Raw genomic sequence first — 13,025 nt, forward strand, 5'->3', positions numbered from 1 at the left:
CTCCTTCTATTGTATAGCTTGTTTATGGCAGGGTCCACCAGACTGGTTTCCTTTTCTTAGGGGAGTGAGTCTTGGTTTTGCTTGGGATAGCATGATCCATGCATTCTTGTAAGTGCCCATAGAATGCATTAGTAAAGGATTTTGCAGCTTGGACAGCGTTATTCTTTAGCATGGGGGCTTCGAAACTTTCCACCTTAAGTAACGTCTCCGTCTTAAGTAAAGTGAAGTTTGCTTTTAAAAAGTTTTTCATGGTGGTTTCCTTGTCCGGCGGTGGGGGTGGAATGCGGATATCCAAAGTAATTTGTTTATGGTTGGATCTAACCAGTGAGGGGTTGACCTCCGGTGTGGAGCACCAGTCACTCATGTTGGTGATGACCAGGTCCAATATGTTGTCACCTGTGATGGGAGTGTTGACCAGTTGTTCCAGGGTGTTTGAGTTTATAAATTCTAGGAAATGTTGGGCAAGGGAGTTAGTACTTGAGTAGTTCTCCCAGTTAATGTTTGGGTAGTTGAAATCACCTAATATTAGGGTGTTTGGTAGGACCTTTATGTTACCCAGTGTTTCCAGAAATGCGGAATGGGGGTCCTAGGACATGGTGGGTGATCTGTAGCAAGCTACAATCTGAATTGCAGTTTTGCCCATTGTTAGTTGCACATGGCTAATCTCTGAAGCATTGTGCTGTGCCGCTAACCTGGAGGTGTGGGTATCCTTGATGAATATGGATACTCCCCCGCCTTTTGTATTTCAGTCTGGGTTCTGTGGCTGAAATGTGTGGTATGAGTTGTAGCCTGGTAGTGCTGGGGTGCTCTCTGGAGCCTTAAACCAGGTTTCTGTTACTGCACATATATCGATTTTCTCCATACTGAGGAGTGCCTCGAGTACGTGCATTTTGAGGTTTGTATATATATATATATATATATATATATATATATATATATATATATACCTGTGTGTGTGTATATATACATATATACATAAATATATATATATATACTATATATGGGTTTAGGACACATGCTCAACTAGCATATGTCCAAATCACAAAACATCGAACACACATACTCAAAGCGCTTAACATCGAAAAATGCTTCCGTGTATGTGTAGTTCAAAAAAAATCTACGTTTCTGCTTCGCCCCCTGCACCCCCCACACCCGCCTACTTTATTATTCTCACTCCGAGATCGCACTGCAGTGGGGAAAAGAGAATTTTTCCCTTACCCACACTGTAGTCCGGTCTACGAAACAGGCACACATACACAGAAGCGCTTGTCGATGTTAAGCGCTTTCATGTATGTGTTCGATGTTTTGTGATTCGGACATATGCTAGTCGAGCATGTGTCCGGATCCCATAGATAGATAGATATATATATGTATATATATATATATATATATATATATATATATATATACATACTGTGCATAAGGTGTGGGGGTTACGGGGGGGGGGGTTCTCCTCTGCAGTAATGAAGATTTATTCTTTTTACAACTTTGAGTTTTCATAAAATCAATAGGAGTAGAGAGTGAAACATGTATTCTATGCCCTACCTATCCTCTGACCGTCATTGCATAAGACTGTGATAACCTTCATTAGGGGATGTCTGACTGCTGAAAATGTGTGGCTGGATCCTGCTGTCAGCAGTGCCTGAAGCAGTATTGGTATATAGGATTTTCTGTAGCAGTGATCCTGTTATTCATACATCTACTGTTAACCGACAGTAGGTCATATAGTCATACATGTCACCTTTCTTCCTATGTCTTGCAGGGCTGAAAATATTGTTTCTTTTCTAAATGTGCTAGCTCCATGACTTGTCCTGTAATGTTTTTTTATTGTAGCAATATTGTTAGTTTTGAGTGTATGCTCCTTCAAGTTTTTTTTTTCCATTTCAGGTGGTTGGACTGACTTTGTCTAACAGTCTGGATAATCTATGCTGCCTTTACCTTGCCACTATTGAAGCTATTGCAGTAAGTTACAACCAGTTTTATTAACAGAAAATTCATGCAAATAAAGACAGAGTGGGGAAGGTGTTATCATGTACGTTGCACCATATGTGTTGCAACAGTTATCTGCTCTTCAAATGCACACAGTTTTAAAGGACTATTGCTAGTCCTTTAAAACTTAAATATTTTAAAGTCACTGGGAAAATAATTGATTTTCTCCACTGTAATATATAGAGATTATTAGTTATTTAAGAGTGCCTGTGCCAGTTTTGCAAGTCATACAGTTATTTCTCACTAATGTGTAATAAAATGCATCACTGATCTCAGTCACTTAACAGACAATGCATTTATTTATTTATTTTTATTTATTTTACATTTGTTGACCGGGCTAGTCTAACTGGATATATTTCCATTTTCAGTAGAGGCCCGGGGAGAAAAGCTCCAACATAGCACAAAATATAATATACAAATGTATAACAAATAAAGTAGGAGGAATTTAGAATACAAAGAAGGAGTTTAAAAAGTACAATACTAAGAAGGATGAGTATAAAGTATTATAACAGTCATCTAATTGTAAGATAAGAGAGATACATTAAAGTTCATTGATAGTTTACATAAATACTGGAGGTTATATAAATTTTACTATTACCAGTTTTTAGCACACTGAGGGGTATGTAGAGTACGATTGTATATCCAGAGGCAGTGTGAAGACAGAAATAGGAAAGGTTGGAGATTAGTCAGGGACATAACCAGTGTGATTTTAGGTGACTTTTGAGTTTTTGCTTAAAGAGTGACAGTGAAGGTAGTAGAGTTAGATCTATAGATAGAAGGTTCCAGTTTTTCCCAGCAGTATTGGAGAAAAGGCTGCCGCCTGCCAAGTTATTGGACTTACTTATGCTAGCAAGTAATTTACTAGAAGAGCGTAGGGAATTAAGATTATAAGGGGTAATGAGGTTAGCAAGTATTGGAGTATTATTTGGTTGGTAAAAGATTTTATGGGCAATGGTGAGTTGGGAAAAAAATAGCATGTTAGGAAGTTCAAGCCAGTCTAGCTGCTTTAGATTCAGGCAGTGGTGAGTTCGAAATGCATTGCCAGTGGCAAATCTGGCAATATTGTTGTAGGAGCTTGCTAGTTTGAGAAGATGTTTTTTTAGATTAGTGTAAATAGGTGAGGCGTAAAATGTTTGTTAGTTCAAACATTGTTTTAAACTGCTGAATGATTTTTATATATAGTATTTTAAAGCAAGCAAAGCTTTGAATCTTGTTTGACTCTTATTGTAGATACTGTTTGCTCCTAATGCATAATTCCAGCAAAACTCATTTACAGACTTATGTTTATTACAACAATACCATCCAACAGCTTGCTGAATGTATATAATATGCAGTATCATAGAATGATCTGCATGTCCTTAGTTTACGGTACTTACTAGTAGTCTGTATGGTCTTGCACCTATTCTGTGGGCCACAGCTTAACTATATTTGCTGGCTTGTTAAACCAGTGCTTAACTGTACTTGCTGCAATATTTATAAAGGTAATACATACTGGATGTTTGTTTACACTACATCTATTTTAGTCCATTGTTTCACACATACCCTGGGATTCAATAAACTCCATGCAAGAATGGCACTATTCTTGCATGGAGAGGTTTGTATCCGTATAACACAGCAGCGGGCCATGCATATTCATGAAGGTGCCCAGCTGCAAGGCTAAATGGACATGAGACATGAACGAGTGCAGGGAGTGTGTTCCAGCTCTGCTGGCACAGTTTACATGCCCCCTGCACTCAGAAAACCAACAACAGTGTCCATGGACACAAATGGAAATAGTAACAGTGTCCGTGGACACTGAAACTTAGGAAACAGACAGGCACACCCCTTCACAGTATAGACCAGTACAGGATGTCCAGATCGGTATGTCAGTGTACAAGCTGGCATACCAAATAACTCAACACCATCATGTTCCCAAGAGGAAACAATTAAAAAGTGTCCTTAGATGTGTGTGGCCAGAGTCCCTCCATGTATTATGTACTTGTCCGTATATCCTGCTCAAGAGGCTGAGAGGTATGTGCATACATCTAAAGTGAAAAGAAAGAAAGTTAAAATCCATTTTATTTTTTCCCATCCCAAGTAAAGTTTAAGCATAGCTGAGCGGGTGTGCATGTCGTGCAGCTGTGCTTAGCATAGCATAGCTTAACAACATTATTAAGTTCTTAGTTTGTCTCCCTTTCTTAAGCTGACTTAGAAATTAGTTGTTCAATCACCTGTTATATAGTGAAACAGCTAATGTAAGGTCATTTATGAAGTTATAATAAAACAAAATTGTTCTGCCTTAGAAGATCCACCTTCTTAAATTAGGAAATGTAGGAATAATACCAGACAAGTGATCACAGAGACCATAGGATGCTTAGCCATATACACCTTTAAGTATTCACACTTTAAAAGTTCTTTCAGCCCTCAGTAAGTACTTTTTAGTGGCCACATCCCAAATCAAGCATGGCCACCCATTATAACCCTGGTGTAAATTATCTATCCAGCCATTAAGACTTGCCGTAAAGGCAGAAATATTAGTACTTTGTGTTACCTGTTATGATAGTTTATTCCATAGTCTGGGCATATATCAAGTTAGGACCCTATCCATCCAGCAAGTCTTTGTTGGGGTAAATTTAAGTTCCCAGTATGAGTGTCTGCAGATCCACTAGTTTTTGTTAGGAAATTGGAGGTCAGATAGGATCGAGTCTTTCATGGCTAGCAAAGCGAGACACAGGACACCTCAGACCAGCTAGTAGACTACTGAATATAAGGAGATGTGTGCTAATCTATCAGTTGTTGAAGGATTTAAGGCTTTTATTTATTTATTTTTGGATTGGCCTTTCCATTTGATTGATATTCTTCCTATATTTGTACATAACAAATAGACATTTATTTGATTATAGATCTAATAAGGAAGGGAAGGGTCCAGCGGTAATAAGATGTCTTTGGATCTTGAAGCCGTTCCCTTGGGAATTAGCTGGGTGGTTTAGGAAGAGCTCTTGTTTATGGTAGAAATATAACTACTACTTATTTGCTTACTGTTATTACAGTAGCATTTTGAGAAGGTACTCTCTCTCTCTCTGTCTCTCTCTCTATTGATAAGTATAACTTCTAACTTTTTTGGTATCATTTGATTGTTCAAACGTATCTTTCTTTTTTTCAGTAAGTTCTTTTTGCTTTCCTGCATTTTAAGCACTTTAGTGTGCTTAGAAATGGGAAAAGCCAAAAGACAACAACAATGTGTTTTGTAATTTTGTATTTCATCGTGCATTTCATTTTCATTTGTTTGTTTAATTTTCATATATACCTTTTGTTTGCATTTTGGAGATAGTACTATGATAATCATAGGGCACATTCTAGTGTATCTTTGTGCATTTCACATACAAATTATTATTTAAAGGATCTTTATAAAGAAATATTAGTGTATATAGCTTATTACTGTAGCAGTCCTACAGTAATGTGTGGTCTGCTCATAACTCTTAATTATTTCCTTAAATTAAAAAGAAAAAAATACTATTGTTTAGATTTTAAGGACAGAGAGAAGCTAGATTTTCTAGAGGGACTGGAGAAAATAAAACATTTAATAATGTTATAAATTACTAAGGGTAACCTTGAGAACCAAACGTGACCATGGTTATAACTAGTAATAATGGAAAACGTTTGATTTGTTTCCATAGTTGCTCAGTGTTTCCTTGTTGAATACTGACAAAGGCAGGGATTCAGAAAGCTGTTCTTGTAGATTGAATTTCTCCAAATTTCAGTCTCCTAATTCCTCAGCAAATAGGATTTTTTTTAATTAATCAACTTTATGTACTGTGATAAGGTTAAAGGTATACCAACCCTTGTGTATATTACCACCACTACCAGATATGCAGTGTGAAATTGATATCAGGCTTGGGGTTATCTCTCGCCAAACTACTCTGTGGACAAGTATCTAGGTATTTTTATTTTTATTTTGAATAAAAAAAAAAAAAAAAAAGCATCATTATACTATGCACTGTAAATGCGCATGGCAACTACGGCAACTCACCATACATACGTTTTAATAAAATTAGTTGAGAAGTGTTGCATGGTCCACCAGCAATCTCTCCCTGCACTGTTAAGCTGCAGATGTTCTTCGTGTTTCACTGTTGCAGTCATTACATTTGGGTAATCTGCTGGCAGGTTGCCCTCAGTCGACCTGAATTCCAAAGTCTTGTGTCCTGATTTGGTTGCTGTCTCCTCTTCCATGACGTCAGGTCGTCAGGGGTATAAAACATGCAGCCGACACCATTTTCTTTAGTCTTTCTTGCCGCACGGTTCCTGAAGCAGACGGTTTTCGCAAGCGCCGGTCGGCCGACTACTGAAATATTCGAGTTTGAGTTTCAGAACCAGAGTCTTCACTAAAGCTAAGTACCCTGTTGGGGAAGCTTTTTTCTTGCTTTTTACCGATGTCAGAAAAAGTTAATAATTGTATTACTTGTGGGAAGCAAATACCTCATAAGGATTTCCATTTATACTGTATTCCTTGCCTAGGCCCTGATCACAACGTGCCTGGCTGTCGGTTTTGTGCTAGATTTAACCAACGCACTATTAAGCGTTGGTATATTTTTGCATCAAAGTATTTTGGAAACAGATTTAACTACCCAGAAATGTCATCGGATAGCAATCCGACTACTGGAGTACATAAAAAACGCAAAGAAAAGGACAGAGAAAGGCAGTCGAGATCAAAAGCCGATGACGAATCTTCTCCTAAGCCAGTCGCCGGTTCGCCGGTACTCAGTGAGGTGCTTTCACAGCCCCTGATACCCACTACATTCGAGTCGCAGGCCTCTACCGACACCCATGTAGAGTCCGGCATGCCGCAAGATACTCAAGATATTGGACCGACGGATGTATCTCCCTCGGATGGGTCCAAAGCTGCTGAGCAGGCACCGGCTTCTGAGGGTGTATTCAGACCTCAACATTTGTATATCAAACCGACGACAGCTGCAAAACCAAAGACAAAAGCAACTTGTAAAACTAAAATCCGATGCATGAGCCATGTGCACAGGCCTCTATGCTCAAAAAACAGATGATCAAAATGGCTGAAGACCTTATTATCTTGATCAGGGGTACCCATCCCCCTCCTGATAAGAGGCCTAGGCAAGACACTGATTATGAATCTTCAGATCAGGTTTCTATTTCTTCTAATCATGAATTATCTATACCTCCCTATGAGGATTCTGATGCTGAGGAGTCTATTCCATCTGCATCTCCTCTTGAGGATTATTCATTTGGAGAAACCTTGCATACTTTGAGGGAGCATTTTCACTGGGAGAGTCAAGACTTTTCAGAATCAAAAAAGAGACTCAGGGATTTCCTTCTTCTCCCTCAGCACAGGCCTTTAGCCATTCCCCCTCTTTTAGACATTATGGATGATGTGTTTTCGGAGTCAAGCTTGATCCCTGTCTCCTTACCTCCAGCTCCCAGTAAGCCTGACAGATATTACAGGGTCCCTGACTCACATAAATTTTTATTTAGAAACCCTGCTGCTGATCCTGAAACTATTTCACTGGGTCCAAAGGGAGTTAAGGCCTCAACAGCAAAAAATCCTACCCCCTCTGACAGAGATTCAAGGGCACTGGACAGATGGGGAAAAAAGGTTTATACATCTGCAACCTTGGCAATCAGGGCCTTAAACTGTAAATTTCATATGCTTAAGTACCAACAACATGTTATGGGATTGCTGAAACAGAAAATGATGTTGATTTCAGAATGTGCAGAAAATAAAGAATTGCAGGAATTATTGCATGCAGCTGAACAAGTTGGAAAGCATACTTTGCAATGTGGTTTTGATTCCTTAGAGGCCTCCTGCAGGGCCGCAGTTACTGGATCTGTGATTAGGAGGCATGCCTGGTTAAAGGAACACAATTTGCCTGATCATATTAAAGCTAAATTGTTAGATGCACCTTTACAGCATGATTTTCTGTTTGGTATTAAGGCAGAAGAGGTTTTAAAGAAAATGGAAGACAAAGCTAAGTCTATGCAAACTGCTAAAGACTTCTTACAAGTGCAACAACCAAGATTCAGTAGACACTGGCCTACAAAAAAATTGGTCCTTTCCTGTGTCAGACAGTGCACAAAGGGGCAAATCCAGACACCCTAAGGGTTCCAGATACCAGGCGCAAGATTCATACAGGTCAAAGCAATGGGACGCTTCCACCTCCAAATCTGGAGGAGATAAAGCGCAAACCTACAGAAAGCAATCCCAATGACTTCCCTTTGTCTACACCAAGCACTTATCTTTGTCAGCACCCATAGGGGGAAAATTAGCACTTTTTGCTCAGAATTGGCAGTTAATAACTCAGGACAAGTGGGTACTAAACATCGTATCACAGGGATACAGATTCCATTTCCACACTCTGCCAATGGCAAATGGTTGGCCAGATCTGCCAAAAAATCAATGGGCAGAGGCACAGAAATAGGTTACGTCCCTCATGGATATGGGGGCCATTCAGACAGTACCAGAACAGGAAAAAGGACAAGGTTTTTACTCGAGACTGTTCTTGGTACCCAGAAAGGACAAGACCTGGTGGCCAATACTGGATTTATCAATTTTGAACACATACCTGGACATTCCAAAATTCAAAATGCTGACTTTGCAGCAGCTTCTGCCCATGCTGGGCAAGAATGCTTGGCTGGTGACTTTAGACCTAAAAGAGGCATACCTGCATGTCCCAATAAGACAATTGTGCAGAAGATACCTCAGATTCAAGGCTGGCTTAATGCATTACCAATTCTCTGCACTGCCCTTTGGCTTATCTACTGCGCCCAGGGTCTTTACAAAGTGCCTGGCACCAGTATGCATTTTGCAGACAAAGAAGTATACAAATGTATCCTTACTTGGACGACTGTCTCATTCAAGCAGAGAACAAGGACACTCTTCTTCGACACCTGACATTTGTGAAAAGGCTTCTAACAAGCCTAGGGTACACAATAAAAGAAAAGAAATCACAACTGGTACCCTCTCAAAAGATAACATTCCTGGGTGCAAGCTTGAATACAACTGCCCAGATGGCTTACCTCATGCCAGACAAGCAAAGGCAACTGACTACTTACTTCAAACTGATGGCAACAAAAACCCAGTCTTCTGCAAGACAAATTCTGCAGGCTCTGGGCTTCATGGCATCCTGCATCCTACTGATTCCATATGCAAGACTGCATATGAGTAAACTTCAACGGTACCTAAAATGTTCATGGAGTCAATATTCTCACAGTCTGGAAACAATGATTCCTCTCATTCCCTACCTACAACAGGAGTTTCTATGGTGGGCAAAGGCATGTCACCAAAACGTGGGATGGCCATTCACTCTACCCCCTGCCAGCCAAACCATAACAACAGACGCATCAGATTATGCCTGGGGGGCCCACATGGCAGAAGATGCATTCAGGGCATATGGTCACCAAAACAAATGTATCTACATATCAACCAGAAAGAGATGCTAGCTGTTCAAAATGCCCTAACAGCCTTCAAGGACTTACTTCATCCAGGACAACTAATGATAAAGACGGACAACACCACAGTCATGTGGTATATAAACAAGCAAGGGGGCACACATTCATACCCCCTTTGCAAATTAGCCATAGCACTGTGGGACACAGCTTTGACCTACCAAATATGTCTTCAAGCTCAATTCCTGCCAGGAAAACAAAACACTCTGGCAGACGATTTGAGTGGAAACGAAAGCCACAAGTCTTCAGCATGACAGCAGAGAAATGGGGGAGCCCAGACATAAATCAATTTGCCTCTCCTCAAAATTGGCAATTGAAAAGATTCTGCACAAGGACTTATCACAGACAAGCATGGAAAGTGGATGCTCTATCCTTCAGTTGGAAAACCTATCAGTTTACGCATTTCCTCCTATGCCTCTTCTCCCCAAGGTCCTCCTAAAAGTCAGACAAGAGAAACCAAAGATGATACTAATTGCCCCAGACTGGCCCCGCCAATACTGGTACCCAATCCTAAGGAACTTGTCTCAATACCCAGCTTGGACCTTGCCTCAAAGACCACAACTACTGTCCCAGCAAAACAATTAGATCCTGCACAATCAACTACAGACTCTGAACCTGGCAGCATGGCTGATCATGTAGTCATACAAACAACACCTCTCAGTAAAGCTGTGATAGATGTCATTTTGGAAGCCAGAAGGCCTAGTACTAGAAAATCTTATGCTGACAAATGGAAGAGATTCTGTCCTTGGAATCAAGCAGAAGGAACTGATACAGCAGAACCATATATTCCTCAGATATTGCAATACTTAACTGAGATGCTTGACAAAGGCCTATCTTTCTCATCAATTAAAATCCATGCCTCTGCCATTTCGGCTCATTACAACACAGAGCCACCAATCTTTTCTCATCCTTCACTAAAGCAGTATCTTAGAGGAGCCAAAAATTTAAGGCCTCCTAGAAGATCATCATTGCCTGCATGGGACCTCAATTATGTGTTGGAAAAGCTCATCCTATCTCCATATGAGCCAGCTGCTATCGCTGATATAAAGTTCTTATCATGGAAAACATCTCTGCTACTAGCAATTACTTCAGCAAGAAGAGTTTCAGAGCTACAGGCCCTCATGGCTGTAGAGCCTTTTATCATATTTTACCCAGACAGGGTATGTTTGAGGACAAATCCTACTTTTATGCCTAAGGTGGTTTCCAGTGTGGCTCTTAACCAAGCAATTCATCTGCCAACCTTTTATCCAAATCTGCAGAACAAGGGGGAGAGAATTCTGCATTCCTTGGATGTACACAGACAGCTAAGATTCTACTTAAGCAGGACTAAAGCTCTAAGAAAAACTGAGCAATTACTAGTGAAATATGCTGCAGGATCAGAAGGCAAGGCTATTTCAAAGCAGACAATTTCAAAGTGGATAAGCCACTGCATCCGTTTGTGCTACTTACACCATGGTAAACTTGTGCCCAAGGGCATGAGGTCTCATTCCACCAGAGCTGCAGCTACTTCAGCAGCCTTTCTAAGGGGAGTACCAACCAAAGACCATGGCTGCTACTTGGAGTTCTGTTCACACCTTTACAAAGCATTATCATTTGCCTCCCTACTCTAAATCCAGGGCAGGCTTTGCCACTGCAGTTCTGCAGGGCCTTATAGCCGCACCTAATGCTGTATAGCTCCAGCCTCCCAACCATAGCTTTGGGATTCTACCCAAATGTAATGACTGCAGCAGTGAAACACAAAGAACATAGTACAGTTGTGTACACTTACCATAAATGTAGATGTTCGAGTGTATTCACTGTTGCAGTCTAGGTTACCCTCCCGCCATCCCCCTGTCATTCTGGAGTTTATCTTTCCTTCTCTATCTTCTACAACCTATGCGGTGTATTTGCTTGTAGATGAAGGTAAAGTTTATATTGATGCATGTGTGTATATATATATATATATATATATATATATATATATTATATATATATATATATATATATATATATATATATACATATATATATATATATATATATATATATATATATATATATATATATATATATATATATATATATATATATTTTTTTTGCTACCTTTTCGGGGGCAAGAAAAACTAAAGAAAATGACGTCGGCTGCATGTTTTATACCCCTGAAGACCTGACCTCATGGAAGAGGAGACAGCAACCGACGCAGGACCCAAGACTTTGGAATTCAGGCCGACTAAGGGCAACCTTCCAGCAGATTACCCAAATGTCATGACTGCAACAGTGAATACACTCGAGCATCTACATTTATGGTAAGTGTACACAACTGTACTTTCTGTACACACTCTGATTCAGCATTGCAGAAATAATTTTCTCAGTATCATGTATACCCACTTGGGATGGAGGCGTAGGGTTAGAGAGTGCTTAAATGGTAGGGACCACTTACAGAAGAAGCTCTGTGATGTTATGCTTTATGTGAGGAGCTGTACAGCTGAACTCTTCTGTAATGTCACCCAAATTATTAACACATGCACTCAGGATTTTACTTAAGACCAAGTAAAACAGCAAGCATCTGGACTGGGGTTTCATTTTTTTGTCAGCTGTAAGTCTACTGTTTTATTTGATATATAGACATTTTGTGGAAGAAGTTGGGTAAAGGCAGATGGCTACAGACTAAGCAAGCAAGACTGGATGTTGAAATATGAGTAGCTGTCTAAAATGTCCATCTTAGTGAGTTTTATGTGGTTTATTCCTCTCAAAAGCTTAACTGTAACTCAAATTAAGGAGTGGAATTACTGCTGATGCATTGCTTCTTATGTTTCTTGGTTATATGTTTCTTCAGAGCTGACAATAATTCATGTTAAGTAGTACAAATGCTGCTGAGCCATTTGCTTCTTTTTAAAACATCTGCCCCCTTTATTCATATTTTGTGGAAGACAAGTTCAATATTCAGTCTGTCCTACAGTGATGGTGTACACACACTCACCTGATTGTTTTTTTTTATCACACACCACACTGCTGGGTGTAATCTGTTCCATTCTCCCTTGCTTTACTTGGGCTCACTTCACTCCCTGATCCCAAATTCCCAGCCATCCATCTTCCTCTACATTAATTCTAACAGTGACTCCATCCTTCACCAAAATTTGTCTATCACATAGCTACTCCTACACTCCAGCTATAGCATTCTCTGCTAGCTATTCCTAAGTCCTCAACAGAAATCCTCCCATAACAGTATATACCACAGTTATAGCCTGCTTTGACAATACCTATTACATTCACTCAACAAAACCCCTCCTACAACTGTTATACCACCTATCACATCCTAATATACCACTTTGGCAACTCCTATTGCAACAACATAGCTTTTGCTTTATTTGTGCACTCCACAAAATTAACCGTCTTCACTACTACTCCAGGTTACTACTCTTATATCCTTACATATTCATTCTTGTTTTTCCTCTTTCAGTGTTATCATTACATTCCACAAAACTAACATTTTTAACACTGCTGCAAGTTGGTACTCTAATATCTTACTTAGTTAGTCTTTACTACCCTATTTATCAAACCTTTTTCCCTCATACCTACTTATTTCATACTTATCCAAACTTTAT

At 39.7% G+C, this 13,025-nt stretch overlaps 1 protein-coding gene across 3 annotated transcripts in view; it reads left to right on the forward strand.

Annotated features, from left to right (window-relative positions):
* The window catches only part of FGGY (FGGY carbohydrate kinase domain containing), a 2,391,991-nt gene that overhangs the window by 1,635,584 nt on the left and 743,382 nt on the right, over window positions 1-13,025 (forward strand). For 2 of the 3 annotated variants that reach the window (XM_044085530.1, XM_044085532.1), the window contains exon 12: window positions 1,888-1,962. The exons of the other annotated variant lie outside the window; for it this stretch is intronic. In XM_044085530.1, the coding sequence (XP_043941465.1) occupies window positions 1,888-1,962 (75 nt within the window). The remainder of the gene's footprint in view (window positions 1-1,887; window positions 1,963-13,025) is intronic. 3 annotated transcript variants of the gene reach the window in all.

Source organism: Protopterus annectens, chromosome 10.part0, assembly GCF_019279795.1.
Source record: "Protopterus annectens isolate FY-2018-M chromosome 10.part0, PAN1.0, whole genome shotgun sequence".
Classification (NCBI taxonomy): Eukaryota; Metazoa; Chordata; order Ceratodontiformes; family Protopteridae; genus Protopterus; species Protopterus annectens.